Source organism: Mucor mucedo (assembly GCF_025094135.1).
Source record: "Mucor mucedo strain NRRL 3635 chromosome Unknown EV154scaffold_75, whole genome shotgun sequence".
In the NCBI taxonomy this organism is placed as follows: domain Eukaryota; kingdom Fungi; phylum Mucoromycota; class Mucoromycetes; order Mucorales; family Mucoraceae; genus Mucor; species Mucor mucedo.
Genome location: NW_026252359.1, coordinates 172,030 through 194,990, shown reverse-complemented (window position 1 = coordinate 194,990; position 22,961 = coordinate 172,030). Strand labels below are relative to the sequence as shown.

Here is a 22,961-nt window from a genome sequence, read left to right as displayed (position 1 = left end):
AACATTAACCGGAAGAAAAAAAGAGGAAAAAGAATAAGAATAAAAAGGTATAAAAAACAAAGTTTGTTTAAATAAGAAAAAAAAAAATTCAGACTCAATTCCTTTTTTTTTGGCAACGCCGTTGATTATTTTCTACAGCAACTGATTCATCAGTCTTGTAAATGATAGATTCAAGGCACTCTCCTATTTTTTTTTTTTTTTTTTTTTTTTTTTTTTGCAAATCTAAATTCATGTGTGCTCACTTAAAGTAATTTGGATGTCTCGGCCTGTTGAAAACTGGTACGTGTGTAAACGCTTGTTCTTTTTTGACTTTACATATTAAGAAAGTACTCCAGGCTCGAACTTCGTTTTTGGTGAAGTTATAAAGAATCATGACGTTTCCCCTTATTCAAAGGCCATCCCGCGCATGATGAGGCAGAGCAAAAAAAAATTGTCGTCTTTGATGCAAAGGACCTTGTGTCTACTATTGGGTTGGTGAATGGGGTCGACAGGTCTAACAACAAATATTCAATAAAAACTGGTAAGGCTTTCAAAGTCGATAAGAGTAGTATTACCAGCAGTGTTGGAAAATCATTAAAACCCACAGTCACATGTCCCCTTTTCTCATTTTACTTACGTAATCTGAAGTTGTCTTTTTCTTACCCTGGCTATCATCCCCATAAACATTTTTTTTCTTTAAAAAATTACGTTTATCTATTAACATGGTATTGCTACATCTATTTATTTATGTATAGGTTGTTTTTATAGAGATTTGAAAATTTGGCTTTGCGATCAGCGATCAAAAAATCAAAAATATCGGAGATATCGATATTTTCGATTTTTTGAGCGATATCGCCAATATCGATCAAAAAAAACATTTTGATTGCTGATTTATTTTAGGGTGCATCCCATACAGAATTAGCTTTTCCAGACAGCACTATATGCATGGGAATCATAACTCCTACTTGTTCAATCAAAGACAAGGATGAATTTGATCTATTTAAAGCACGCTACAACTGCTTGAGTGATACGAACAAATTCATAAAGTGTTTACAAGATATTGGCATGACTGACGTGAAGCCTTGTATAAGACGTAAAGGCGTTTTTATGTTTACTGATTCTTTCTCCAGACAAAAATGTCAAATTGCAGATGATCATGGCATGCTTTATGAAAGAGAAAAATTAATTGAAACGTATCTTAATTTGGACAAAAGAATTAGGCCATTAATCAGCTTCGTCCTTTATTTCTGTCAAACCCAGAATATTAAAAGAGGTACAGCTTTTCTTGAAAATACTTGGATCCATTATTAACTTTTGAATTAGTGGATGATGGCGATAAATTCCTAAGCACCTATCCTCTTATTATCTTGGTTCTGAACTTCCTGATGAGTGGATTAGAATATCCTGTTATTCCTAGTCTTCAAAAACTCTCCGTAGACAACGAATGTAACATAGAGGATTGCTTGTTCACCAAAAATAAAGGGATCGTGGTGACAAAACGCTATCGTCAATATCTAAATGAAATGAAGTTCTGGTATCATACCTGCGTAATAATCAAGCATGACAACGATAATATGGACATTCAAATGGAGAACAAAACTGTCTGGAATAGTCATAACAATGATAGCTTAGGAGCTCTCTTGATAGCATTTTTTCAATATTATGCTAACCAAAATAATCTCACTGGCGGAGTCTCCATCTTTCATGCTGGTAAAAGAGGGTACATAAATTTAAAAACGCCTATTGCTATTCAGGATCCATTTTTACCAATCAATAATATTTCGTAAGTATGCATGCTGTGTCACTATTGGCAAAGTCTAACTGGTTTTGTAGATCTAGTTGTAAACAAGATGCCATGGAACAAACAATTAAAAAGTTTGATTCGGCCTGGAAGGCATTGATGGATGAAAAAAGCCTCCAATTCATTTGCGAATACAAATTGCAGTTGTATTAATCTGTTAACAAAAATTTCTCCTTATTAATACAAAAAAGCTTCATAATAAATCTCCCACTTGTGCTACAATTTTACCAACTTTGAAATCAATACAAATATTTATCGTGATTAGTAATCTTAGAACAGGACTAAAAGCTTCAAACACATGTAAGTTGTCTAGCAGTCTTTTGCTACCATGAAACTATTTTTGGTAGCCGTAATACATCTCTCTATTCTACCTCTTGAAAAACACTTACTTACCTCATTTGAAATCTGCTTTATTTTGTTACGCTTCATAAACACTTGATCTTTTTTGCCTCGTTTAATCTGTATGCATTGTTTGAGCTGATAAGTTTTTCTTTGAGACTAAAGCACGACAACTTGAAAGTAAGTTTTGGCGTAACAATGATCTATATTCATCGAGAACATTTAGCTGCGCATTACGTACTCTGGAAAAGACAATAAAAGTGGTGGAATGATTCAAAAAGAAGAACATTCTCATAACAATTGTCAAATTATAGTATAAATTACCCATGAGTAGACATATATAATCTAGTACAATTGCACTTGTTTATTTATGATAACCTCGTCACACGATAAATTTTTTGATATAAAATGGCAAAAACATATATGATGTAATCAATCACACTTTTCTCTTATTTCTTTATGTTTTAGTTTTTTAAGACAATGGAAAAAGACATAATTGACAAGTTTTTAAGAAAGCTTACTGTATATACAGTTGAGAAAAATATCGCCAATTTCAATAATAGCACCGGAGAGACGAGCGTCATATGTTTGGAGGATTTCAAAAATCATTTAAAGCAAACCGCGCCAATAGTATACAATGTTATGAAATCTCATTATGCTACTCTATCAGATTTTTTAATGTCAGAGGAAGCCTTGGAATCTTCTCAAAAACAATCGTATGAAATCATGACCGTTGGTGAATATCAGCAAGACCTGCGACACTTGAACAATACTTCCTTGAATTTGGAAACATTTCCAACGGATGATACTCAACTGTTGGTGATGTATGTCAAAAATGCCACTATGAGTCCTGAAAAATCACTGACAGAGGAAATAATAGCATGCTACAAGGTAAGATAAAATCGATCACAATAAAATGTCATCTCATATTTAGACTGTCTAGGAGAACTATCTTTTAAAAGAGGACGTGTACCGGGTAAAAAGAAGTATCAGAGACAAGGTGAACGCTGCCGTTCAATCCATCTTTCCGCAGTTGAATGTATCTGTTCAAATGATAAGGTAACAAAAAAAAATTTAAGATTTCAATCGATTTGTTCAATATATTTGTATGAACGTAGATCATCTCACACTGAACTGGCTTTTCCCGATGGCACGATCAACATGGGAATTGTTGTCCCTGGTTGTTCAATTAAAGACAAAGGTGGTTTTTTCAGGTTCCAGAAACGCTACAATTGTTTGAAAAACATGGATAACTTTAGTAAATGTTTCGAAAAAATTGGCATGATCGATTTAAAATATTGTCCACAACGTGGCGATGTTTTTATATTTACAGATTCAATGTCCGGAAACTTGTGCAAACTTAGTGTCGATAGTGGGCTAATGTATGAAAGGGAAAAGTTGATTGGAGCGTATCTTGAGTTAGACAAAAGGATCAGACCTTTAATTACTGTCATCCTTCATTTCTCCCGAAGCCATGGTTTAAAGAAAGGTAGTAATCTTTTATTTTTTTTTTCTTTTTTATTTTTTATAAACTTTTACTCTTTAGCTGAAGGCAATCCATTTTTAAGTACTTACTCCCATATCGTTTTGGTGTTGAACTTTTTAATGAATGGATTAAATTACCCGGTCATTCCTAGTCTTCAAAATCTCTCGCAAAAACAAGAGTGTAACTTTGAAGATTGCTTGTACACCAAAAATAAAGGGGTAGTAGTAACTAGAAGTTTTCGTAAAACCATAAAGGAATTGAGTATTTTATACCATACCTGCGTACTGATCGAGCATAGCGGCGATGATTATTTGAAAATCTCGACAGAAAACCGGACTGTATGGAAAAGTTACAACAATGACAGCTTGGGGACGCTCTTGATTGCATTTTTTAAATACTATGCGAATCCAAAAAATCTCACTGGCGGCATTTCCATCTTTTATGCTGGTAAAAGAAGATTCCCCGATTTTAGCACTCCTATCGTCATTCAAGATCCTTTTCTACCATCCAACAACATTTCGTAAGTATTTAGTTTTCATTCTTAACAATAATTTAATTGTCTTTGTAGATGTGTATGTGAATCATTTGCTAAGGAACTAATAATTCAAAAATTTGATGCCGCCTGGAAGGCATTGGAAGCAGGCGAGAGCCTTCAGTTCATTTGTGGAAGCAACTTGGATTCGTATTAGCTTATGCCATCATTTGTTTCAGTCTTTATGAATACAGCTGCATAATAAAACTTGAACTTGTGCCATAACCTTTTTTAAATTTCAAATTTATAGTTAATAGTTATAAGATGGAGCAAGGAACTTTATTCATCAACCAATGCGTGTAACAATTATTTATTACTATTATTTTCGTATAGATCGCTTATGTGCCATGTTAACGTATATTCTTCTAAACCTGCCTCCTTCAAGTAACACGTATTGGTGCACCCACAATATACCATTAATACAAGTGCGAAAAAAAATTCGGGTACTTTTTCCTGTCTGAGGTCATACACATGTCATAAATTCAAGTTTTATTTAAATTAAAAGAAAATCCTTCGGGACATATACTGGTTTATTCAGACGCATTTGGATATTGTATTAGCAATTTATAAAACAAATAGCTTTGTTTCAACTCTAACTTGATCTGAATATGAGAGGCATTGCTAAAATTACTTCGCTGGTGGGAAATATTTTCGACAAAATCTACTTATTGAAGTCAGCCTCAATTTCCCCCGTTTTATTAGGTGCTGTGCTAATTAAATTATAACGTAACAAGAAATGACGTCGGTTTTCATTTAAATGCCAGAAGAAGATGATAAAACTTACTGCTACGTTATGACATTGCTCAACAAAAGGAGCGTATTCTATTGATATTTGTTAAGTTAGAATACCAATCAATTATGATTAAATATATAGAAACCTGTATGAACATACTTGTTTCTTTTTGATAATCCTATGTCACATTTGAAAAACTTGAGATAAAATGGCTGAAAAGTAGGAGCTGTTATTAATTACGCTTTTCTTTCAGTAAATGATGAATAAAAAAAGTATAGACGAGCTTTTAAAAATCTTAATCGCATATATGGTCCAATACAACATGGCCCACTTTGGTGATAATACCGAAGAAATGAAGGTGGTATGTTTCGAAGATGTCGAGAATCATTTGAAACAGGTTGCATCATCTAAGTATGATGTTATGATATCTCAGTATGTTACTTTACTCAATTTTTTGGTGTCAGAGGAAACCTTGAAATCTTCTCAAAAACTGTCGTTTGAAATCATGAACGTCGGTGAATATAAACAAGACTTGCGACGCTTCTTGTCTTTGAACACATTTCCCTTGGATGACACCCAACTTTTAGTGATGCATGTCAAAAATGTCATTGCGCGTCCTGAAAAATCACTGACAGAAGAAATTATAGCATGTTACGACGTAAGAATAAATTGATCAAAATAAAACTTCATCTCACATAGATTTTAGGAAAACTATTTTTCAAAAGAGAACGTGTACCAGGTAAAAAGAAGTATCAGAGACAAAGTAAACGCTGCCGTTCAAACATTATTTCCTCAATTTGATTTATCCGTTCAGTTGATTAGGTAGTATAAGGAAGTTTGAATTCAGCTTGATTTGCTCATAATTCATATAAATCTAGATCATGCCATACGGAATTGATATCTTCCGATAGTACTTTACACATGGGGGTTATTGTTCCAAAATGTTCGAGCGAAGACCCGGATGAGTTTGCAGAATTTCAAGAACGCCATAAGTCTTTGAATAACATGGATAACTATATCGAGTGCTTAGAAGAGATTGGCATGGTTGATATACATTATGCCCCAGGACGTTGTAGTAGCACTTTATTGTTTACTGACTCTATATCCGGAAACTTATGTGATATCAGCATTGATAGAACCTTGCTTTATGAAAGAGAAAAATTGATTGAAGCGTATCTCGAGCTGGATAAAAGGATCAGGCCTTTAATCAATGCTATTCTGCATTTCTGTCAAGGACACCATATAAAGAATGGTAAATAGGACTTCTTTTTAACCATGGCTGTGTTACTTACCAATATTTAATTTGCTAGCTGATGGATATCCATCTTTAAGCACATATTCCATAATCATCATGGTACTAAACTTTTTGATAAACGGATTAGAGTACCCTGTTATCCCCAACCTTCAAAATATCTCAAGAAACAATGAGTGCGATTTTGAAGATTGTTTATTTACCAAAAACAAAGACATTATAGTTACAGTAATATACGCTAAAAGAATTAGAAAAATGATGTTTCGCTACCATACGTGCGTTATAACCCAACACAATGGTGATAGTTTAGATATTATAATGGAAAATCGAACTTTGTGGAATGGTCAAAACATTGATAGTTTGGGTTCACTCTTGATTGGGTTTTTCCAATATTATTCCAACCGAAAAAATCTCACTGGTGGAGTCTCTATCTCTCGAGTAGGTGGAAGTAGAAGAGGCCTAAATTATTTTCACCCTGTTGTCATCAGTGATCCGTTTTTACCAATTAACAATATTTCGTAAGTATCCACAACGTTACGTGTTTATTAGCATTACTTAACCAGTTTTACAGATCCTGCTGTAGACCAGATACTGTGGAAAAAATAATTGAAACGTTTTATTTAGCTTGGGAGGCATTGACAGATGAAAAAAACTTTGAATTTATCTGCGGAGGCAAATTATTATTGTAATAGTTCATTTACAACAATGTTGCATAATCAATTTCACAATTGTGTTACAGTCTTATTAACTTTATAATAAATTCAAACGTTTAGCTATTACAATTATTAGTCTTATTATAGATCAAAGAGGTAAGTTTATTACCTACTTTTTTAGCGAGTTTTCCTATATTACATTGATTTAACTTGGTACACTTCGAAAAAAAAACAATTTCACTCCTTAGCCTTGTTTAACCTGTATTTAAATTAAAGTTCTGTTTTGAAAATATTACATTCATTATCCTCTTTCTTTGACCCTGAGTTACGACAACCGAAAAATAAGGTTTTGCGTAACAAGGATCTACATGCATCCAAACTGCTTGCTCTAAAAAAGACAGTAAAAATGGTAGAATAACTTAACAGAAAGAACATATTCTTATGATATTTGTCAGTCTAAAGCATAAAATACTCCTGAGTAGACATGTAAATATTGGTACAATTCGCTTGTTTATTCATTACAATCTGGTTACACGATGAAATTGTTTTGATTTATAAATTGGCTGGAAAATAAAAGCTGCAATTAACAACTCCTTTCTTTTCTTTATTTTCCATTTTTGTAGACAATGAAACAAGACATAACTGAAAATATCCTAAGAAGGCTTGCTGCATATACGGTTGAGAACAATCTCACCAACTTTGATCAAAGTACCAAAGGGACCAGCGTAATATGTTTAGAGGACTTCGAAACCCATTTAAAACAAGTTGCATCGACTGAGTATGGTATTATGAAGTCTCAGTATGCTTCGTTATTCAATTTTTTGATGTCAAAAGAAGCATTGGAATCTTCTCAAAAACAATCGTATGAAATCATGACCGCCGGTGAATATAAGCAAGACTTGCCACACTTGAAGAACAGTTTCTTGGATCTGAAAACATTTTCGACGGATGATGCCCATCTATTGGTGATGTATAACAAAAATGGGACTATGAGCTCTGAAAGATCACTGACCGAAGAAATAATAGCATGTTACAAGGTATTTAAAAATAAATTGGTCACAATAAAATGTCATCTCACATAGACTCTACAAGGAAAACCAACTTTCAAAAGAGGACGTGTACTTGGTAAAAAGAGGTATCAGGGAAAGGGTGAACGCCGCCGTCCAAACCGTATTCCCCCAATTTGCTTTATCTGTTGAAATGATTAGGTATTAAAATAAGAATCGACTTTAAATCGTTTTACTCATAACTCTTATAAATTTAGATCGTGCCATACAGAATTGACGTTTCCTGATAGTACTTTACATCTGGGGATCATTATTCCCAAATGTTCAAGTGAAAAAAAAGCTGAGTTTTCAAAATTTCAAGCACGTCATGATTGTTTACAAGATATGGATAACTATATCGGGTGTTTACAAGAGATTGGCATGGCTGATATTCAATGTTGTCCAAAACGTGGCAACATCTTATTGTTTACTGACTCTGTATCCGGAAACTTATGTGATATCAGCATTGATAGAACCCTGCTTTTTGAAAGGGAAGAATTGATCAAAACATATCTTGAGTTGGATGAAAGGATTAGGCCTTTAATTAATGTCATACTGTATTTTTGCCAAGGACATCATCTAAAGAATGGTAAATAGGACTTATTTTTAACCATGGCTGTGTTACTTACCAATATTTAATTTGCTAGCTGACGGGCATCCATCTTTAAGCACATATTCCTTAATCATGTTGATATTGAACTTCTTGATGAATGGATTGGAACACCCTGTTATTCCTAACCTTCAAAATCTCTCGTTAGACAATGAGTGTAACTTTGAAGATTGTTTATTTACCAAAAACAAGGGGATTATAGTTACAACACTATATTTTAAAAGAATAAGAAAAATGATGTTTTGCTACCATACGTGCGTTATAACCAAACAGAATTGCAATAATTTAGATATTTCAATGGAGAATCGAACTTTGTGGAATGGTCAAAACGTTGATAGTTTGGGTACACTCTTGATTGGGTTTTTCCAATATTATTCCAACCGAAAAAATCTCACTGGTGGAGTCTCTATCTTTCGAGCAGGTGGAAGTAGAAGATGTCGAAAATATTTTCACCCTGTTGTCATTAATGATCCGTTTTTACCAATTAACAATATTGCGTGAGTATTCATAATATTATGTAATTATTAACTGTAATTAACCAGACATATAGATCCGGTTGTAAACCAGATGCTATGGAAGAAACACTTAAAAAGTTCGATTCAGCGTGGAAGGCTTTAACAGATGGAAGAGGCTTTCAATATATTTGTGGAAGCGAGTTGCAAATGTATTAGCTGTTATTTAATAAATGTCTCGCTTGTTCTTCAATTTTATTCTTAGTCAAGCTAGCAATCCTAAAATAGAACAGCTGCATCATTCGTAAAAGTAAATTTACAAACTGATTTTTATCAGGATATTTTCTTTATCTTGTAGATTATTTTTATTATTGCAATAAATTGTGTTAGTATACATACTACTCGATAATCACTTGTCTCATTAAGTTTATTTGATACGGCGTATTTTTTAATTAATAAACCAGTTTCAAAAATATACATAATAATCAACGGGCAATCTTGTATTATAAGGTAACAATTAAGTGGGTTCCGAATCGACCATGCTGTTACCGCATACAGCTTTCATAGGGCCCCAACTACCTCCGCTTAATTATCTTGTCCTATTTCTACATAAATGGTGATCTTATGAAATTTTTTTTTCGAGGTTCTAAAACGACGGATAAGGAAAGTTGGACTACCATGAATCCTTTTTTCACATAGTACGCTAAACATGGCTGCGAATCTTGCATCCATTGCGATTCCTACCATAGCATAAGCCACTGTTGCTGTGACGGTCCTTGCAAGTTACAGAAAGAGCGGGGAGCGGTTTTTCAAAATAGAATCATAATTTTTGGAGGGACCCCATACCACCCAAGGCGAGAGTTTTAATACACTTTTTTTTGTGACAAACAACTTTAGAAGGAATCATGTCTTTGAGTTTATTTACAAAGTCTGCCTTTGCAGTCAAGAGTGCCAACCCTATGCGCTCTGTTGTTGCTGCTACTTTTCACACCAGCAGCTTTTCAGCTCAAGCAACCCCTGCATGGACTGTTGATTCCGTACGTACAGGTGTCATTGCCAAAAAGAAGGGTATGACCTCTGTCTGGACTGAAGCAGGTGTTCGTTTGCCTGTCACTGTTTTACAGGTAAGAAAAAGGAAGAGCGACACTCTCTCAAATTGAGTACCTGATTTTTTGGGGTGACATGAATGAATTTATGCATTAATTTTTTTTTTAAAAAATAATTGATAGTTGGAAGATGTTATTGTCACTGATGTTCGTACCGAGGAAAAGCACGGTTATACCGCATTACAAGTGGGTTGTACACCAAAGAAAGAAAAGAATGTACCAAAACCCATGATTGAACACTTTAAAACTTTGGGTGTTGAGCTTAGACAAAAATTATACGAATTCAAGGTGTCAAAAGACGCTGTTTTACCTATCGGTACCCAATTGACCGCTGAACATTTCGTTACTGGACAATACGTCGATGTTACAGCACCTTCGTAAGTCTTTTTGTCAGCAGATTTTTTATGAAAAGAAGGGGAAAACTGAAAACCATTTTAAATTATACTTTAGCATTGGTAAGGGTTTTGCTGGTGTCATGAAGAGATGGAATTTCAAGGGTCTTCCTGCCTCTCATGGTGTTTCTTTAACTCATCGTTCTGGTGGTTCCACAGGTCAACGTAAGGTAAAGTATCACTCTAATCATGCATCACATCAAAAGATTGAAAGGAAGAAGAAACCAGAAACTAAACTAGTCGATTCTATAGTGGCCTAGTAAGGTTTTTAAGGGAAAGAAGATGGCTGGTCGTCTTGGTGGTGAGAGTATTACAGTTCAAAGTTTAAAGGTCATTAAGGTTGACCCCGAATTGAATTTGGTTTACGTAAAGGGTTCCGTACCTGGTTTCGATGATCAATTTGTTAAAATTAAGGATGCTGTCAAATTGCGCGGTGATAAACTTTTCCCCAAGGAATCTATGCCACCACCTTTCCCCACTGTCAGTAAATAAGCTCTCTTTTTTTTTTCTGTTAAAAAAATAAATATAATAAAAAATCCATGTAGAATAGAAATCCAAAATCAAATGTCAATATTCAATATTTAATATTTATTTGATACATATTTATTTAATACATAATGCATTAGGAGGACTTGCAATGCCATCTTCTTTGTTAAGAGGGGCACTCGTGAAGAAGTAAGTGTAGACACCATCCTTTGCAGAATCCTCTGCCAAAGCACCTAATTGGAACAACTCTCCAATTGGAAGACCAAAACCACCCAAGAAAGTAGCATCTAATGATTTAAGATATTAGCACGTATAAAAAAAAAACCAAAAAAGAGAAAAGTTCTTACGGCAAGATTTCACATAATCCAACAAAGGACATGCTTCGAAAGAAAAGTTATCAGAGGCAACAGCAGCGAAATGATGATCCCAAAACCATCTAAATGTATCTTCACATGCCTTGACACCAACACAAGATGGATTTTCAAGGTCCTTGATGAGATCTTTTACTTTATCGCCATGACGTTCGTAGGTCTCTAACCATCCCGTATGGATTAATAAGATATCACCATCTTGGAACACCACGCCTTGTGCCTCTGCGATTTGGTCCAAGACTTGGACAGTAATTTCAGATCGCACAAAGGGGTCAAAGTCAGAAACATGTTGACGAGCCCAACGAGCGTAATCCAATAAGACAGCCCGACCAGCAATACCACGACGTGCCATATGATGGATACCCAAACGATTATTGGTTTCATCATTGCCCTTGACAATTTCCGAAGACTTGACACCGTTATAAAATTGGCCGGAACCAAGGTGAGCGAAATGACGAAGGCCGTCCCATTGTGTTGAAGATTGAGTATTAAAGTTATGGTAACAATCATCAAAACCTAAATTATTAGGGATAATTGCATTATAAGTATGCTCAACGTGGGATCTTCCAAAAAGTGCTGGGTTGGGAGATTCTAATTTCCAGTTAAGGGAGAATACAGCACCTCGCTTAATACATTTGGCTGCCTAATAATAATAAAAAAATGTTTGCTTAGTAAACAAAATTCGATTTTTTGATGCATGACTTTACATTGGCTACTCTCTCTTCATTTAATAAATTGAGTGTCCCGAGATTATCTTCTTTGCCCCATACTCCCCAAGCAGTTTGAGGAGGATATTCAGGGTTGATAGGCAATTGGTCAAAGGTAGGTAAAGACATGACGGTAAAAGAACAAATAGAATAAAATTAATTTTTTCTATTATTAATCCATTAATCAAATAAAATGACAGCGAATTGAGAAGTCACTCATTAGATCCACGATGACAGGCTTCATGGTAAAGCCTTCATTTGGGAGGGGGAGCAATACATGGTATCTATAAAACGGGTTGCTTTCGGATTCAAAGTAGAATAACATGTCGATTGGAATCATTACAGTAATATCTGAGGTATACTTGGACTCTGGAATGTGTGTCGTGAATCATTCCATTGACAAGCTGCGCTCTACTATTATCCGGAAGAAGCTTTTTTTTTTTTTGACAGGAAAGGGACTTTTGTTTGTTTTATTGGACATCCCATTTTTGGATTTAAAGCTCAGTTGCCTCTTATGAAGTCAGCTTGCTTATAAAACAGTGTACAGTCGTTCCAACGCCAAAGGGCGGTTTTTTGAAAAAAAGGGCGGCCAATAAAACAAATCAAAGGGCGGGTTTTTATTTTGTCAAAAGGCGGTTTTTATTTTGTCAAAAGGCGGTTTTTATTTTGTCAAAAGGCGGTTTTTATTTTGTCAAAAGGCGGTTAATATTTTCTCAAAGGGCGGTTCTTATTTTCGCTTTTTCATACAATACAGGATGTCCACTCTCAAATCATCGTACATTTTTCAAAAATAAAATGGAACATTCAACCAATTAAATTCGAACAAAATTTGGAACACTTCTCAAACTTAAATCGAAACACTCTGTGGACTTCAATCTAAACACATATTGAAATTAATAATGACCAGTTGTTGTACCTTTAGATTGGGGGGCTTTGGGTGGGGCAGCTTTTCTTTTTTTACCACCTTGAATCTTAATTTTTTTTTAGGAGGCAGAGGTACTCTCATAGTAATACTAACAATACCTATGGCCGATATTGCTCCAATAACAGTATGTGATTTAGCCCTAGTACTTTCGGTAGGGGCTATGGCTTCGGTACCTTTTCTAGACCATGCTCTACTGCGTCTCATGTTTATATCAAAACCGGACTCGTCAATAAATACACAGTTTTTTGTAAAGTCCATGTCTATGTCCATGTTTGTGCCCACTTCAATCTTTTTTCTAAGTTTTTTTCATCGTTACGAGGGCCTGGGTGCAATGTGGTGACTTTTAACGAAAGATTGCATTTGTCTTTCATAAACTCATGTACTCTAGACTTCTTGATATTAAGCCCCTCAAAAGCTGCGGTCAAGCTCTCTACAGCATAAGTTATAACAGCAGATGGATTTTCATCAAAAAAAAAGCAATCAAATGCTGTTTGTGTGGCTCCTGGAGTTCTTGTTATTCTTGATGAGCGATATAACACTTGTAAAGAAAAAGAAAGCATAACACGAAATAAATACTACGAATGTTGTTTCTGTAACAAAATAATTAGTTACATATCTATTTAACTTTCACTTTCTTTTCGACACATCTTCACTTTTCGTTTATTCTATACGTACTAACCAGTACAACTAAATCCTTGAGACCCAACTAAAAATAGTGCAGCAGATGTATTCGAAAGCTTTAGCTAAAAAACAGAGAGAAAAAAAAAGAGAGAAAAAAAAAGAGAGAAAAAAAAGAGAAGCTACAGCACTCGAACTTTATAAACTACTTTCAACATTTCAAACTTATTTGTGTACAACAGAAGATGGTTTCCTTTTAAAGGTTGAAACACAAAAAACGCCCTCAACTAAACGGAAATGTCTAGAACTCCGTATTTTTTTCAAACGTATTTTTTCAAACGTATTTTTTCAAACGTATTTTTTCAAACGTATTTTTTCAAACGTGATGGTCTACACGTCGATTGACATGCCATATCATCTAAACTTCATTGGATGATCGTTTTCTGTTTTCCATAAAATCTGCTTTACTGCCATTACAAGCTACTACTGGAATGCAGATAGACAATTACCAAGCTCTGACTTGCTTGGTAGGTTTTTGCAACTGTTTCTATTTTAAGTAAAGGCTCAAATATTATGGATGATAAAATAGACAAATGAAATCATCCTGACATAAGCTTGTTTATCAATAAATAAAGCTGGTTCACACACTTTGTTCTTCTCCTTTTCTTTTTCCTTAACATACTTCTTTTATCGTATGAAAGTAACCGATCACATAAAAAGGTTAGTTTAGTAGTGACTCTTGTTTCTTTGAAAAGAAGCTAAATCGAAAAAGATATATAATTGTGATATTGCGGCTGCGGCTAGTCTTTGCAATAGGAGGGCGACCTCCTAGGCAGAGTTCTTGAGTTTTTGGAACTCACGAACCGTGAATAGCTGGGATTGGACTGTAAATAGGTGCAATCATACTGGTCTGCCAGAATTCCTGTAAGTGGTACAAAAAAATACGTTTGAAAAAAATACGGAGGTCTAGACATTTCCCAACTAAACTAAGTCTCTGTTGAGGTAAAAAAAAAAGGCCTTTTCCCTTCTCCTTTGAAAAAAAGAAAAGAAACAATCTTTCGTTTCTCGTCTTCGATAAAAAAAACATACACACTTGTAACTCGATCAAGCATGTCAGACGTCAAACATAAAGAATGTAAGTGAATTTCTATTATTTTTTACTACCATTAACATTTCAACATGCAGTAATTTATAGGTCTCTCATAGAGTTAAAGGACTCGGATAATGTAGTCTCTTGGTCAGATATGGTGACTGCATGCAGAGCTGATATTGTTCAAGACTATATAACAGATTCAACTGATACCACGCGTAACCTAAAAGGTGTTTGGAAACATCGCGTAAAAACTGTAGCCAAAGAGTTCAATATAACCGTCAAGACGAATAATGATAACTGGTATATCATTGAAAAACTTATTCATTCAAAAGAAGAAGTAGCAGTAGCATCTTCATCTACAAAAAGTTCACTGCTTGATCCAGACGATAATTTGCAGTCATCCAATCAGTCTTGTAGTGGTATTATTAATAGTGGCAGTGGAAGTGGTTCACAATCAAGTAAATCAAATAAATCAAGTAATACAAGTAAAGCAAGTCTTTTAGGATACAAGTTAACAAGTACCGATAAAGTGAATGTTACAAATATGTATACCTCGCTTCAAAAAGATAGAATGTGGAAGCTTTCTACTGGACGATATGTAGAAGAAGTAATGAATTATGAACAGTAAGTAACATGCTAAGCGTCGTACATAAATGTATTTAATGAAACTTTTTTATGTATTAGTCCTTCTTGTTCTCTTATTTTAGACTTGGATGACAAAAATTGGATAAATGTCTTTTCTGCGGAAGAATTAGATGAGATCAAGAACAAGTGTGTTGAGAAGGATATCAGTTTTCAATTTCCCGAAAAAATGAAAGACTTTTTGAATGCAATCCCTAGAACTACGGATATAATTAAAGTTTTCAACCATATCAACAATATAGTCATTGATCCAGCGACTGACCGAGATCTTTATTGGCTAAAGATGACTATTCAACAGGCTGCAGATTTGTTCGTTACCAACTATTTGCCTGTCACAGATCATAGCGAACGCGATGTTATGCGACGTGTCTGGGGTTTTATTGATACAGCTTTTGACAGAAGCGAACTGAATTGCCGAAGGTAAAACTTTAAAAACCCATATATGATTGAAGTATATGTATTGACTTAAGAAATTTATGTATATATGTAGCGAAAAAACCAGTAAAGCGTGTTCATTAGAGAACAATAAAAGAAGGAAAATCGCGGCTGAAGAGCTGATGGAACGACAAAAGGCAGGAGAAATTCCAGATTATAAAATTGCATGCGATAGATACGAACTGGGAGCTGTAGAAGTCAGCAAAGACTTGACTGACAACACCAAGGAATTGAACGATGGTTCAATTAAGCTTGGAAAAGTTATGAAATCGATGTTAATGAATATAATCAGAAGCAATCCTGAGCAGCAACATAAGCTCAAAATTATAGGGATGTTTATTGCAGGTAGAAAAAAAATCATTATGCTTTGTCTACTAGTTTACTTATTTTTATTTGAACTATTCTATTAGAGTTGAAGATTAACTTCATAGAGTTGACAAATCCTGTAGGATACGTTTGTGTGTTAAGAAAAACGAAGGAGCTTTATTATCCTGCTTTGGCAAAGGAGTTTGGAAAGAGAATAATCCCTCTGGTTAAACAAGTATGGATCACGAAAATGATCATGGAGTCAGAATTGGACTCCATTATGACAAAATCTCTCTGCTAAAAATTCTCTTATGAAATAAATTGCGTTTATTCCAGATTGTACTAGACAATGTTGTGAGTGAGGTATACTATATGGAACACATAACATATCAATATTTTTTTGTTCAAATCTAAAGTTTCTAGAATGTTTACTCGATGCTTGGTTACTCATTGAAGATTTTTGAATTAACGTAATTACATGGAAGATTTATGGCAAAATTTTTTGCAATGAATAGCGTTGGACACGTTGAGGTTTGTAGTGCTTGATAGTGTATTCACAAGGTTCGAGAGTGTCTTTTCTAGACCTTTCATCTTGATTCTCGATTCATCTCAAAATCAGTATTTGTCCAAGCTCGTTAATAAAACTGCACTGTTTGTAAGCCTATCTTTTATGCTATGTCTGCTCAATTTAATTAATAAACCTCGGGGTCATCTTATAACTTTATTGCTCGAATTACCAGTGCCTCATCGTCTGCTGAACGGATAATATAACAGTAAATGGGTTGTCATTATGTTCAACGTGCTTTTACGTTAGGCCAACCAGCAATTAATAATGTACGCTTATCCGTCAATTGCCCATGTGTAAGCTTGCCCTATCTGTATCTCGCTCCACTAACCCAATGGGTCAAACTAGCATAGGTTGAACAGAAGACGCCCACTCATCCCTCAGTAAGCCGTTTTCACAATCAATATGAATAGCGACTAAACTGTTCCTTAAGATCTCTGATATGGCAGCGTGGCTGTAAGTATTACACATGTGGAAAGTCTAAAGAAGTACGAAGATTCATCTGCGGTTTTATATTATTGTGCGAAGGATTTTATAAACTATGAAGAAGATTTTGCTTCTTTCGAAATGCTGCAGATTTTATGTTTTTTAACCTGACATATACCGCCAAATGATAACGTGCGGACAGCTGTAAAGTTGTCTTACTATTTCGAGATTGCTGAATGAATTTCATTCACATATTTTAAGCTTTGATTTACAGATAGTACTAAAAAGTGTTAAAACTGGTTGAGCTAAAACACGATATGTCAAGTGCTCATATTCAAAAGCCAAAAATGGACCACAAGTTGAACTGCGTCCAATTTTTGTCGCTGTATTAAGAAAAATAAAATATGATTTTTATGTGAAAAAAACTTTTAGAAGTTTATTTTTTTCAAACATCAAAAATTGGCTTATCAAGTTTACCATACTTGAATACATTTTTGATAACATTTTCAGATATACGAAAGCTCTCTTCGTTTGATAAAATATTTTAAAAATATAAATTTTAGTTTTAAAGTTAATAGAAGACAATTGATATAATGCAAAGTAAATACATCTTAATCATATTAAAGATAATATACTGATAGTTTGTTTAATTCCGTATTATATTTATTATGCAATGAACTAGTGTTAATTGTTACATAGTATGATGTTGTGGTTTCGTTCCATGTCCTGATACAAAAAAAAAGTATTACATTTTTAATAATAGTATAATTCAATGTTGTGTCGAAACATCTAGTTCGTCCTATCTCTCATTCGAAGTTTTATATTCAGGATATAATTTTTATTCGTCTTTATCAGTTTTATAATCTTATTACAAAGCTTTGGTACAATACTACAAATAAATTTCAATCATAAATATAATGTTTATATATCATGCAATAAAATAATGTTATGTATTTTATAAAATCATACTAATTAAAAAGTTTATTATATGAAAACTAATGTTGTCCTTTACAGTGGCTTCAAAACAAAGTCTGCATACAGCTAGTATTAGAGTCATTAAACAATGAGGTATCCTTGTTCAATCCATTAAATCGATAATTGGGGGAAAAATGACATTACTACCACTACAAAGGAGTTATTCGACGTTATGGCTATTATAAAAAATTAAATCACTTAAATTGCGTGATTTAGTGTGATGGATAATATCGTTCTGAATGGGTGCTTTAAAATACTACAAATGCACGCTTAATGAAATTACTTGAAGCACGCTGTCTGGTATATACAACTTTTATACATGGCAGAATTCCACTCATTCTAAAAAAAATTATGCATTACTGATTTTTTTTAAAAAAAATTTATTCATCATTTTCAGCACCATCCAAGTTGAAGTTATCAAGATCTTCTTCACTCTGAACATCGGCACTCTGGGCATCGGTACTTGCGATTACAGGCTCATTATTACGATGGGGTAAGTGATGGGTCGTAAATTTAGCCCATTTAATGTCGACCTCCAAAGCACGCCCAAGAATGACCCAAGCACCAGAGCCTTGAACATGCTTCGCAAGTGCCGATTTCAAAGCTTTATTCTCCTTGCCAATATTATGTTTTAGCCAAAAGACATCCCGCTGCAATGAGTGTTAAGCGTCAGTGTTTAATACTATAATTTAAGCAATGTTTATTTAACATACCTCTAGTCGAACCAGCTCCTCCTGTAAGCTTTTCGATCTTAACCAAAGCGAGACGTCTTTTGACCATTTAACATCCCAAAAACCGTTCTCCTTTTCAAGAACAAAGTCCAAGGTGACATACTGTATATCACCTATTAAAAATGTTAGAGCTTTGTTACACTTTTGAGTAAGAAAGAAAGGTATATATTAAACCGTACCTCCATGCAAACTGCCAATCAGCTCCTCGTTGCCCGTGTTGTATATGGATATAAAGTCCATCACCTGGGACTTCTGCTTCCTCATAGCTTCTTGAAGCTTTGCAGCCTGCCTAGTTCCTGGTCAAAAAATAAAGTTAAGTCATTGGCAATAGACTAAACACAAAAGTACGTACCGATATGGCCGCTATGAAGTTTATCCCCAAGGTCAAAGTAAACTTGGACATTACTTCTTAAAATATCCCTATATAATGCCTCTTTGACCTTGAGGAAGGCCAACCATTGGGACTCGGCAAACTGGAAATATTCGCGCGCCAAGATTGTTGGTCTTTCGGAGACGTTACGACCGGCAGCCCTCTCCACATCACCAAGATACTTTTCGATCTTTGGCAACTCACTGCGGAAGTAGGACCTACCGGTGGAGCTGACAATATAGGCCGTATCGTTACCGTTGAGGATGCTCCTACAAATTGAAATAAAAAAAAATGAATTTGATATAAATTTATAAACATATTAAAATAAAAAAAAAGAGGACTTACTTAAAGCTAATGTAAACGCTCAATAACAAAGGAAAAGTATGTTCGTCTACATAGCTTTTTGGGAGTATATTCGTTAAATCATACCCAGAACATCCTCGCTCCCCAAGATTAGCCACTTGCCTGGCGTAACGCTCCTCAATGCTTCGGATATATGTATCCGTCCACACTCTAACCTTGTTGTCGACATTTTTTTTTTCGACAGCAAAGCGACGGATTTTCTCCTTTAAGGTTTTAGCTACCAATGCAAACATTTTACAAGAATTAGTGTTAATATGTATTGTCTTGTCTTCATTTAATTGACGTACCCAGATTGAGCCTGATGGCCGTATTCCTGTACTTGACAGCCATGTATAGGACATACTGCCGGTTCTCAACCGACATGGGCTTGGTCATGGTAATGTAGTTGGCTAGGTAGGACCAAAGTCTTTCCATGCCCTCACCGTCAGTTAACCCAAAGTTAGAGATATACCTCGGGTTGTACTTGGCCTGACAGTGCATTACATGGGCGTAGGCATGGAATACAGACAAACCCAAACGGTCAGAACCGGCAATCCTGGGGAAGTTCAGCTAAAACTTGTAAATTAATAGAGTAATAATTGGTGATTATAAATGCAACATACCTTAATAGATGGCTCCAATTTACATACAATGTCATACATGATATGCAACGGAACCTTTCTATTAAGCTGGTTCTCAACAGAAGCTATGGAAGCCAAAGGGTATTTGAACCTATATAAACTATTAATCCATGAAAAAAAAAATACATAACCTCTAAAATATTTAATGTTACCCTTCCCCGGAATGCATGTCTGCAAGTCCGAATACAATATCATGTCTCGCGCAACCACTACCAAAGACGCCACGCACAGGATAAATAGCCGAGGTTCGATTTTGGTGCATTAAGGCTTGGAAGACACGAGGTTCTTCCACAGCAGTCTTTTTGGTAGATATACCATCGGCGGTGCTGATGTCGGTGTCGGTGTCGGTGCTGTTGTTGTTGTTGTTGTTGTTGTTGTTGTTGTTGTTGTTGTTGTTGTTGTTGTTGTTGTTGTTGTTGTTGTTGTTGTTGTTGTTGTTGTTGTTGTTGTTGTTGGTGGTGGTGTTGGTGGTGGTGGTGGCGGTATTCTTAAAACAAAAAATGTACTTTAATGCATTATATCACAATATCCCATAACTATTAATTACCTGTTCAGACTTATCGTATTTTTTGATCAAATCTCGATCCATCCAAAATTTCTTGAATCCATCAAGACCAGTGATCTTTGGCACATCATCGTGATCAGCCAACGATTTCCTGCATTTTAAACGGAAGTTACCATCCATCATCATAAACTGCTTGTCCTTAACATCATTAGAATTCACCTGGTGTATAAAATATTCAAATGGTTAATAATACGTAGTGATTTTTTTTTTTTTTTTTTTTTTTTTTTTTTTGCAAACCTCAGGACAAGCAGGACATGAGGTGGAAACGTCTTCCATCACCAGTTGTTCAGACAGCTCTACCATCTTGTTGTACATCAAGATGACGTTGGAGCATGATTCGCCCGAGAGGTTGGTCTACATGGATTTAGTTAATAAAACGCTAATAATTATTTACAAAATGATACCTTCTCGGTTCCTGCAGCCCAGCGACCATAGAACTCTGCAATCTTCTCACCAGAACCAGCGAAGATGTTTCTCAGTTCAATAAACATATTGCAGAGACTAAAATGCAGAGCCCCTTTCGGTTTGAAGGGCGAAAGAGGGAACATGCCTGATTTCACCAAAGCAACAGGCAATGACTGACAACTGATGCAGTATGGAAACTTTTGTTTCTTTTGCACACCTTTAAATAAACTTTGTATAAATATAGAGGAAATGCAAATAAATACTTTACTTTACCAGATACGAAGTATAAATCGACTTCTACAATTTCCAGGTAGGCCGAAGAGCTCTCACATGACATTCTTGGGCCAGGAGTGACATCCATCATATCAGGCATGCTGCCTTTTTCACCTAAGTAAGACAGGTAAGATGCTGGCAAGGCCTTCATAAGAGTTTGCCAACGCATTTGACATTTTTCCAGCTTAAGTCTGTAAGCTGTCTTTTTTCTTGGGACAGTTTTGGTGGTAACTGGTTGGGTGGTGATGGATTCGATCTCGGAATCAATGACAGGTACCACCGGCTGATGTTCTGTAGGAATTCGTACCTCACACTCGTCATCCTGATAATCTCCACAATCATGATATTCAGCCCCAGGAACTAACATCTCCACATTGAAATCGTCAGGGAAATCGGGATCATTGTTATTTTCATCAGTGGTAGTGGCAATGACATCGCTGGTAATCTCGGGTGCAGTAGTCTCGGGTGCAGCAATCTCGGGTGCAATATCATTGAGGGAGCTTCTATTATGGACAGGAATGCGTAGGGGCCGAAATCTTCTTAATTCCTCTTCTCTACGCTCCTTCTCCTCCATAGCGGCACATAACCATTTTTCCCGAATATTAGCTTCTTCTATTTTTCTTTTTTTACTTTTGCTAAGACCCATTTTAGTTTATAAGTTAATTTTATTAAAGTGAAACAGCAGCGAAACCAAAATCAAAAGTCACTCGCAATTAAGATTTTTTTTTTAAAATTTTTTTTTTGTGGTTTACCAATTTTTTTGTGGTTTTCTTGTGGTTTTAGTGGTTTTGGCTGTAAAAAAAAATATGAGGGTCAAATTTTGGTGGGCTCGGAGGTCAAAATGATTTTTTTATTTTGCACTGGAAGGGTGAGGTGACTGGAAGGGTGAGGTGTTTGCACTGGAAGAGTGGGGTGAAACAGTGGGTTATTTCAAAATCCGAACACGGCTAATGATATTATCTGCAGGTTATTATTGGCCCAAAAACCTTTTTGTACAGGTTGTGACATTTTTTCCCCGCCCCCACCTAAAAAAAAATGTTGAATCCAGAATCTGTTATGTTTTTTAAGGAAATGTCTAGAATTCCGTATTTTTTTCAAACGTATTTTTTTCAAATAAACGTATTTTTTAGAATTACGCGTTGTTATACACGTCGATTGACATGCCATATCATCTAAACTTCATATGATGATCGTTTTCTGTTTTCCATAAAATCTGCTTCGCTGTCATTACAAGCTACTACTGGAATGCAGATAGACAATTACTAAGCTCTGACTTGCTTGGGAGGTTTTTGCAAGTATTTCTATTTTATGTAAAGGCTCAAACATTATGGATGATAAAATAGACAATGAAATCATCCTGACATAAGCTTGTTTATCTATAAATAAAGCTGGTTCACACACTTTATCCTTCTCCTTCTCTTTTCCCTTAACATACTTCTTTTATCGTATGAAAGTAACCGATCACGTAAAAAGGTTTGTTTAGTAGTGACTCTTGTTTCTTTGAAAAGAAGCTAAATTGAAAAAGATACATAATTGTGATATTGCGGCTGCGGCTAGTCTTTGCTATAGGAGGGCAGAGTTCTTGAGTTTTTGGAACTCACGAACCGTGAATGGCTGTGATTACACTGTAAATAGGTGCAATCATACTGGTCTGCTGGTCTTCTGGCCAGAATTCCTATAAGTGGTATAAAAAAAATACGTTTG

At 35.1% G+C, this 22,961-nt stretch overlaps 8 protein-coding genes across 8 annotated transcripts; 6 read left to right on the top strand and 2 right to left on the bottom strand.

Annotated features, from left to right (window-relative positions):
- Window positions 1-1,044: 1,044 nt before the first annotated feature.
- Window positions 1,045-1,933, top strand: EV154DRAFT_565764 (uncharacterized protein; the record flags this gene model as incomplete). The annotated part of the gene is made up of 3 exons (XM_051605916.1): window positions 1,045-1,252; window positions 1,303-1,762; window positions 1,813-1,933. The coding sequence occupies 3 exons, from the start codon at window positions 1,045-1,047 to the stop codon at window positions 1,931-1,933; spliced, it is 789 nt and encodes a 262-aa protein (XP_051455533.1).
- Window positions 1,934-2,599: 666 nt separating this feature from the next.
- Window positions 2,600-4,294, top strand: EV154DRAFT_592689 (uncharacterized protein; the record flags this gene model as incomplete). Its single annotated transcript, XM_051606926.1, has 5 exons — window positions 2,600-3,010; window positions 3,063-3,178; window positions 3,238-3,608; window positions 3,666-4,125; window positions 4,174-4,294. 5 exons carry the CDS (start codon window positions 2,600-2,602, stop codon window positions 4,292-4,294), a joined length of 1,479 nt encoding a protein of 492 aa, XP_051455532.1.
- An 898-nt stretch (window positions 4,295-5,192) lies between these two features.
- Window positions 5,193-6,811, top strand: EV154DRAFT_565762 (uncharacterized protein; the record flags this gene model as incomplete). The annotated part of the gene is made up of 5 exons (XM_051605915.1): window positions 5,193-5,528; window positions 5,577-5,692; window positions 5,749-6,122; window positions 6,181-6,640; window positions 6,706-6,811. The coding sequence occupies 5 exons, from the start codon at window positions 5,193-5,195 to the stop codon at window positions 6,809-6,811; spliced, it is 1,392 nt and encodes a 463-aa protein (XP_051455531.1).
- A 590-nt stretch (window positions 6,812-7,401) lies between these two features.
- Window positions 7,402-9,102, top strand: EV154DRAFT_604349 (uncharacterized protein; the record flags this gene model as incomplete). Its single annotated transcript, XM_051607394.1, has 6 exons — window positions 7,402-7,812; window positions 7,868-7,983; window positions 8,040-8,410; window positions 8,469-8,588; window positions 8,721-8,928; window positions 8,982-9,102. The coding sequence occupies 6 exons, from the start codon at window positions 7,402-7,404 to the stop codon at window positions 9,100-9,102; spliced, it is 1,347 nt and encodes a 448-aa protein (XP_051455530.1).
- Window positions 9,103-9,748: 646 nt separating this feature from the next.
- On the top strand, window positions 9,749-10,943 carry EV154DRAFT_467946 (translation protein). The gene is made up of 4 exons (XM_051597783.1): window positions 9,749-10,007; window positions 10,113-10,366; window positions 10,440-10,551; window positions 10,634-10,943. Exons 1-4 carry the CDS (start codon window positions 9,789-9,791, stop codon window positions 10,871-10,873), a joined length of 825 nt encoding a protein of 274 aa, XP_051455529.1. The 5' UTR covers window positions 9,749-9,788; the 3' UTR covers window positions 10,874-10,943.
- Window positions 10,944-11,170: 227 nt separating this feature from the next.
- Window positions 11,171-12,074, bottom strand: EV154DRAFT_424580 (uncharacterized protein; the record flags this gene model as incomplete). The annotated part of the gene is made up of 2 exons (XM_051596200.1): window positions 11,171-11,881; window positions 11,946-12,074. 2 exons carry the CDS (start codon window positions 12,072-12,074, stop codon window positions 11,171-11,173), a joined length of 840 nt encoding a protein of 279 aa, XP_051455528.1.
- A 2,658-nt stretch (window positions 12,075-14,732) lies between these two features.
- EV154DRAFT_424554 (uncharacterized protein) lies at window positions 14,733-16,265 on the top strand (the record flags this gene model as incomplete). Its single annotated transcript, XM_051596196.1, has 4 exons — window positions 14,733-15,205; window positions 15,266-15,643; window positions 15,714-16,003; window positions 16,069-16,265. 4 exons carry the CDS (start codon window positions 14,733-14,735, stop codon window positions 16,263-16,265), a joined length of 1,338 nt encoding a protein of 445 aa, XP_051455527.1.
- Window positions 16,266-20,447: 4,182 nt separating this feature from the next.
- On the bottom strand, window positions 20,448-21,940 carry EV154DRAFT_553385 (uncharacterized protein; the record flags this gene model as incomplete). The annotated part of the gene is made up of 5 exons (XM_051605128.1): window positions 21,258-21,940; window positions 20,984-21,201; window positions 20,817-20,933; window positions 20,562-20,738; window positions 20,448-20,501 (listed from the first exon to the last, which is right to left on the bottom strand). Coding segments are annotated over exons 1-5 (1,212 nt in total), but the record flags the coding sequence as incomplete, so codon positions are not given.
- Window positions 21,941-22,961: the final 1,021 nt, after the last annotated feature.

Coding starts and splice junctions, on each gene's coding strand:
- EV154DRAFT_467946 (XM_051597783.1), top strand. CDS start 9,789: ATGTCTTTGAGTTTATTTACAAAGTCTGCCTTTGCAGTCAAGAGTGCC. Junction 10,008..10,112: donor TGCCTGTCACTGTTTTACAG/GTAAGAAAAAGG, acceptor AATAATTGATAG/TTGGAAGATGTTATTGTCAC. Junction 10,367..10,439: donor GTCGATGTTACAGCACCTTC/GTAAGTCTTTTT, acceptor ATTATACTTTAG/CATTGGTAAGGGTTTTGCTG.